Below are 4,445 nucleotides of genomic sequence, written 5' to 3'. Positions count from 1 at the left end.
TCAATCTCCACTCTCTTATCTTATCTGCTATGTACGCTACCCCTAATATCTCCCGAAACACAATGTTTCTTATTCGGTCTAACCTTGTGAGCCCACACATCCAACGTAGCATTCTCATTTCTGCTATCTCCATCTTCCGCACTTGTGCCTTCTTGACTGCCCAGCAGTCTGTTCCATATAGCATTGCAGGTCTAATTGCGGCCCTATAAAATTTTCCCTTCAGTTTAGTTGGGAAACTCTTGTCGCACAATATACCTGTGGCTGCTTTCCATCTACACCATCCTACCTGAACTCGGTGGGTCACATCACTGTCTAATTCCCCATCGCTCCGAATAAATGATCCTAGATACTTGAACTTCGTTACCTGCGGCACCACCTGGCCTTCAATGGTGATCTGTACGTCCTCATTGTCAATTCCCCCACCAAAATCACAGTGGAGGTACTCCGTCTTAGAGCGACTAATCCTTGAACCTTTTGTCTCTAAGATTGTTCGCCACCCCTCAAGCTTCATGTTTAGATCTTGTTTTCTCTCAGCAAGTAACACAATATCGTCTGCAAACATCATGCACCACGGAAGCGTTGCTCTAACTTATTCAAAAGAATAAAAAGTGTAATAGCCCTGAAAAAGTAATCCCAAACCACCCCCCAAAAACACGCGGTTTTGCGTGTTCATCTCCATCAGTTGCACTGCTAGCTAGCCACCAACTCAGAAGGATGGCGACGTACTCCGACGCTTGTGTTCGTCTCGATATAGGTCATTTATAAAACTATATTATTATTATTATTATTATTATTATTATTATTGCTTTTAAATTTACGATTTCACTTGTAATTACCTGTCATTTGTCTTTAAACTGACCGTCCGTATGTATGTTTATACTTTATATTAGTTGCTTCACAATCGATTACTTGTCATGAGCTTAAGTAATCCATTGAAAATGAAATTTGATATTTAGGTGGAAATAAATTTGTAACTACTGTTGATACGCTAACTCATAGGGAGCCTCATTCAATGCTTACAGCCATGTTCAGTGGTCGCCACGCTCTTTGCAAAGACTCTGAGGTAGGTAATTAATTAGGCAATCAAGTCCCAATCGATAATCAAACACGACGAATAACTCTCGTTTATTAATCAGAAAATGTAACTCAAAAAACTTATTACAACCATAACTCGGTTTCCCCTATTAGTGGTGCACTCGAGATCGGCTCATATGAGACGGGCTTAATCGAGCCCGAGTTTCACTTATCGAGCTCGAGCTGGCTCACGAGCCTAAACGAACCTGTCAACTATATAATTTATATATATATATATTCAATAATTACTAATTAATATATAAATGTTTTAAAAAGTAAATAAAAATAACTAAATAATATAGATTATTGTATATATTAAATGATAATAGAAAAAAGTATATAAAAATAATTATAAGTTTATAACTATATAATAAATAATTGTTGATAAATAGTAAACGAGCCGAGCTCAAGCTTTGAAAATAGAGCTCGAGACGAGCGGAGCTCGAGCTTTGTGTAAGTTAAGCGAGCAGAGCTCGAGCCTAGTCGAGCTCATGATCGGCTCTGCTCGTTTGCACCCCTAGCCTCTTTTTATGATGTTAACTCTCCCTTAGCTAACAACAAGATACCTAATAACCATAACTGGATCATTAAGTAACCCCTTTTAATTCTTGGGTTGGGCCATATTCTCGGACCAAACAAAATTTGAGCCGAATGACGAAAATGAGATGCAACATGTTTATTTGCAAGATCACGTGCTTTCATATGTTTATTTTTGACAAGCATATTTATTTTGTTCTTTTAAACTCTTGGTTCTGTTTAATGGAATGAATTTTTAGGGTATCAAATTTTTTGACCTTTAAAAACATTTAGCATGCAGAGTTTCTTCTGCTCAAAAGATGCATGTTGTGATTATTTTGAGTTTTTGTAGGGATACGTGTTTGTTGACAGGGATGGGAAACACTTTCGGCATATCTTGAATTGGTTGAGGGGTGGTCTAACTCACAACTTGTCTGAGTTAGAGCGTATAGATCTTCTGGAGCTTTCAGAGGAGGCTGAATACTATCAGCTTCTTGTAAGTACACTCAGTTTTCTAATGGATCTATTGTGTAGTCCATAAAATAGTCTACTTTTTTTTTAACTATTTCAGGGATTGGTGGAAAAAATAAATGAGGTTTTGAAGAGGAAGGAGGATGAGCAAGTGAGTGCTGACTTAACACGCGCTGATATTATCAAATATGCACGACCTTGTAATGTCAAACATGCACATATGAGATTAAGAGGAGTAAATCTTTCTGGGCTTGATCTTTCAAAATTGGTATGATCAAAATTCAAATACAACTCTTGAAGTTTACATGGATACATACTCACTTATATTGACATATGAAGTCAGTCCATCCAAAAGAATTATCTTTATAAATTTCATCTTTTATAGCTATGGGTACTAGGTTTCTTCGTGTTTTTGTTTGATCAATGTTTGATTCGTATTGTCCTCCATTTCAAATTAAAAAGAACTAAAAATGTCAGAACATGCTGTTATTAGTGAGCATTCTTATTAGCCCGCATCGTTTTGCTTGTTATAATGTATACAGGACTTGTCGGGTGTGGACTTCAGCTTTGCATGCTTGAATAATGCTATCTTCTCAGATGCTAATCTTGAAAATGCTAAATTTGAAGTAAGTTATCTGACCTGTTCTTATGTTTTCTACCATAACTAATTATATATTATTTTATACACTATTTGCAATATAGTGGTTTATCATTGTTTTTATTCATTACTTTGCTCTACCATTATGTTTTCTGTTTATATTTTAGAAGGTAGATGCTGAAAATGCCAATTTTCACAATGCAACATTAAAAAAGTAAGATACTGCGAACTTAATTGTTATTTGTTTTTGTTAAGAGCCACAAAGTTTGCAGTCTTTTTTGTAATATACACATATTTACCTCGAAATTTACCAAAATAGCAATTTCAAATGAAACATATTACAAAAAAGCCCTTTTGACATTTTAAATTTACCAATCAACTTGCACACAGCATGTGTGACGCGATAGGTTTGTATTGGCGTGACAGATTTTCATATGTAACCATTTTCGTAACTATAATAAAAAAATGTGAAATGATATATATTTACGAAAAAAAAAAGTCAAGGGTCATTTTGTTAAAGAAAATGGTGAAAATGACAATTATTTTTATGCTTTTCCTGCTAACTATTATGAACCCTATAGTCAAGTTTTTTTTCCCTATGTTAGTCAACTGAATTGATTTTTTTTTGCTCGGCAAGATGTAAGTTTACGATGGCTAATCTTCATGGAGCTTTGCTGGTGGAGGCTAATCTTGATGGTGCAGACTTATATGGTAGATATTTCTTCACATATTACTAACTTCATTTTATAAGGATAAATTTAATGTCTCTTTTAAAACTTGTATATCATCATATTTACTTTACTTTTAACAAAATATCCAATATAAAATATAGCTATTATCATTATTATGACATATATGGCCTTCCATTAGAACTTGTATTAAATTATGAGAGTTAATTTTAAATGGAAGGAGAAAGATCGAGAAATTAAGGTACAATTGTCCTAGTCTAAATTGATGTTGTGGATGGATCTTGTAAGTATGAAATGTGAAGTATTTTGGATAGGTATGTTTGGTATATTAGCTATATGGTTGTGTAAAATATAATATATATGATGTAGGTTTCCTGAGTGAAATGTGAAGTACATATTTTATTTGTATACTGAGAAGCTATATGAAGTTGTATTTGTTAAGAAGCTAAGTCTGGTGATCTAGATTTTAATTGTTGTCTATTTAGTTTTTATGATATATTAGTTATTGTTCTCAAGTATTTGCATATGCTTGCGTGATAGGTTGTGATTTACGTGGTGCAGACTTAAGATGTGCAGATCTATCGGTATGTTGAACTTGGATTAAATTGCACACATAATTTTCATTTTGAAATCTTTAGAAGGAGCCAATTTGGAAAGATCTTAGTGGTTTTTTGTTGATCTCTTTTTGTTATACTTGCTTAGTGTGCTAATCTGGTCAATGCGAAGTTGAATGATGCAAATCTTTAACATGCTTGTCTACGCCGTGATAGAATTCTCCCCAAGACAGTAAGTAACATCGATATCTCGTAGTTTATTACACTCGTCCCTTGAGAATTGAGAAGATTGTTTGTTAAATGCGAGACCATTAGTCAGATGATTAACCCACCTACCCTTACTAGTGAGTGGTAAAGTCGTAAAACTCCTTAAATTGTTTCTGATTATTGCAAGTTATGTTTAATTTTGTAGTGTTTTGTAGGCGCTAAGCTGGAGGGTGCAGATTTTACCGACGCAATTAGATATTTTTGTTCTGCCTAATTTCAGTTTGTTTGAAAATCATTTGTGCTACACATTATGTGATTCGAGTAATTTTTGGTTTA

General features: G+C 34.3%; 1 protein-coding gene across 1 annotated transcript; it reads left to right on the top strand.

The window, feature by feature from the left end:
• Positions 1–711: 711 nt before the first annotated feature.
• On the top strand, positions 712–4,095 carry LOC143622866 (FH protein interacting protein FIP2-like). The gene is made up of 9 exons (XM_077093892.1): positions 712–754; positions 957–1,063; positions 1,943–2,086; positions 2,162–2,329; positions 2,604–2,687; positions 2,827–2,873; positions 3,297–3,370; positions 3,889–3,932; positions 4,051–4,095. The coding sequence occupies exons 1-9, from the start codon at positions 715–717 to the stop codon at positions 4,093–4,095; spliced, it is 753 nt and encodes a 250-aa protein (XP_076950007.1). The 5' UTR covers positions 712–714.
• Positions 4,096–4,445: the final 350 nt, after the last annotated feature.

This window comes from Bidens hawaiensis, unplaced genomic scaffold (assembly GCF_021521415.1).
Source record: "Bidens hawaiensis isolate Kalapana, Puna unplaced genomic scaffold, B.hawaiensis_p1.1 tig00003244_1, whole genome shotgun sequence".
In the NCBI taxonomy this organism is placed as follows: Eukaryota; Viridiplantae; Streptophyta; class Magnoliopsida; order Asterales; family Asteraceae; genus Bidens; species Bidens hawaiensis.
The sequence above is the reverse complement of the archived record's forward strand: the minus strand, read 5'-3'. Positions and strand labels throughout refer to the sequence as shown.

Coding starts and splice junctions, on each gene's coding strand:
- LOC143622866 (XM_077093892.1), top strand. CDS start 715: ATGGCGACGTACTCCGACGCTTGTGTTCGTCTCGATATAG. Junction 3,371..3,888: donor TGATGGTGCAGACTTATATG/GTAGATATTTCT, acceptor CTTGCGTGATAG/GTTGTGATTTACGTGGTGCA. Junction 3,933..4,050: donor TAAGATGTGCAGATCTATCG/GTATGTTGAACT, acceptor ATACTTGCTTAG/TGTGCTAATCTGGTCAATGC.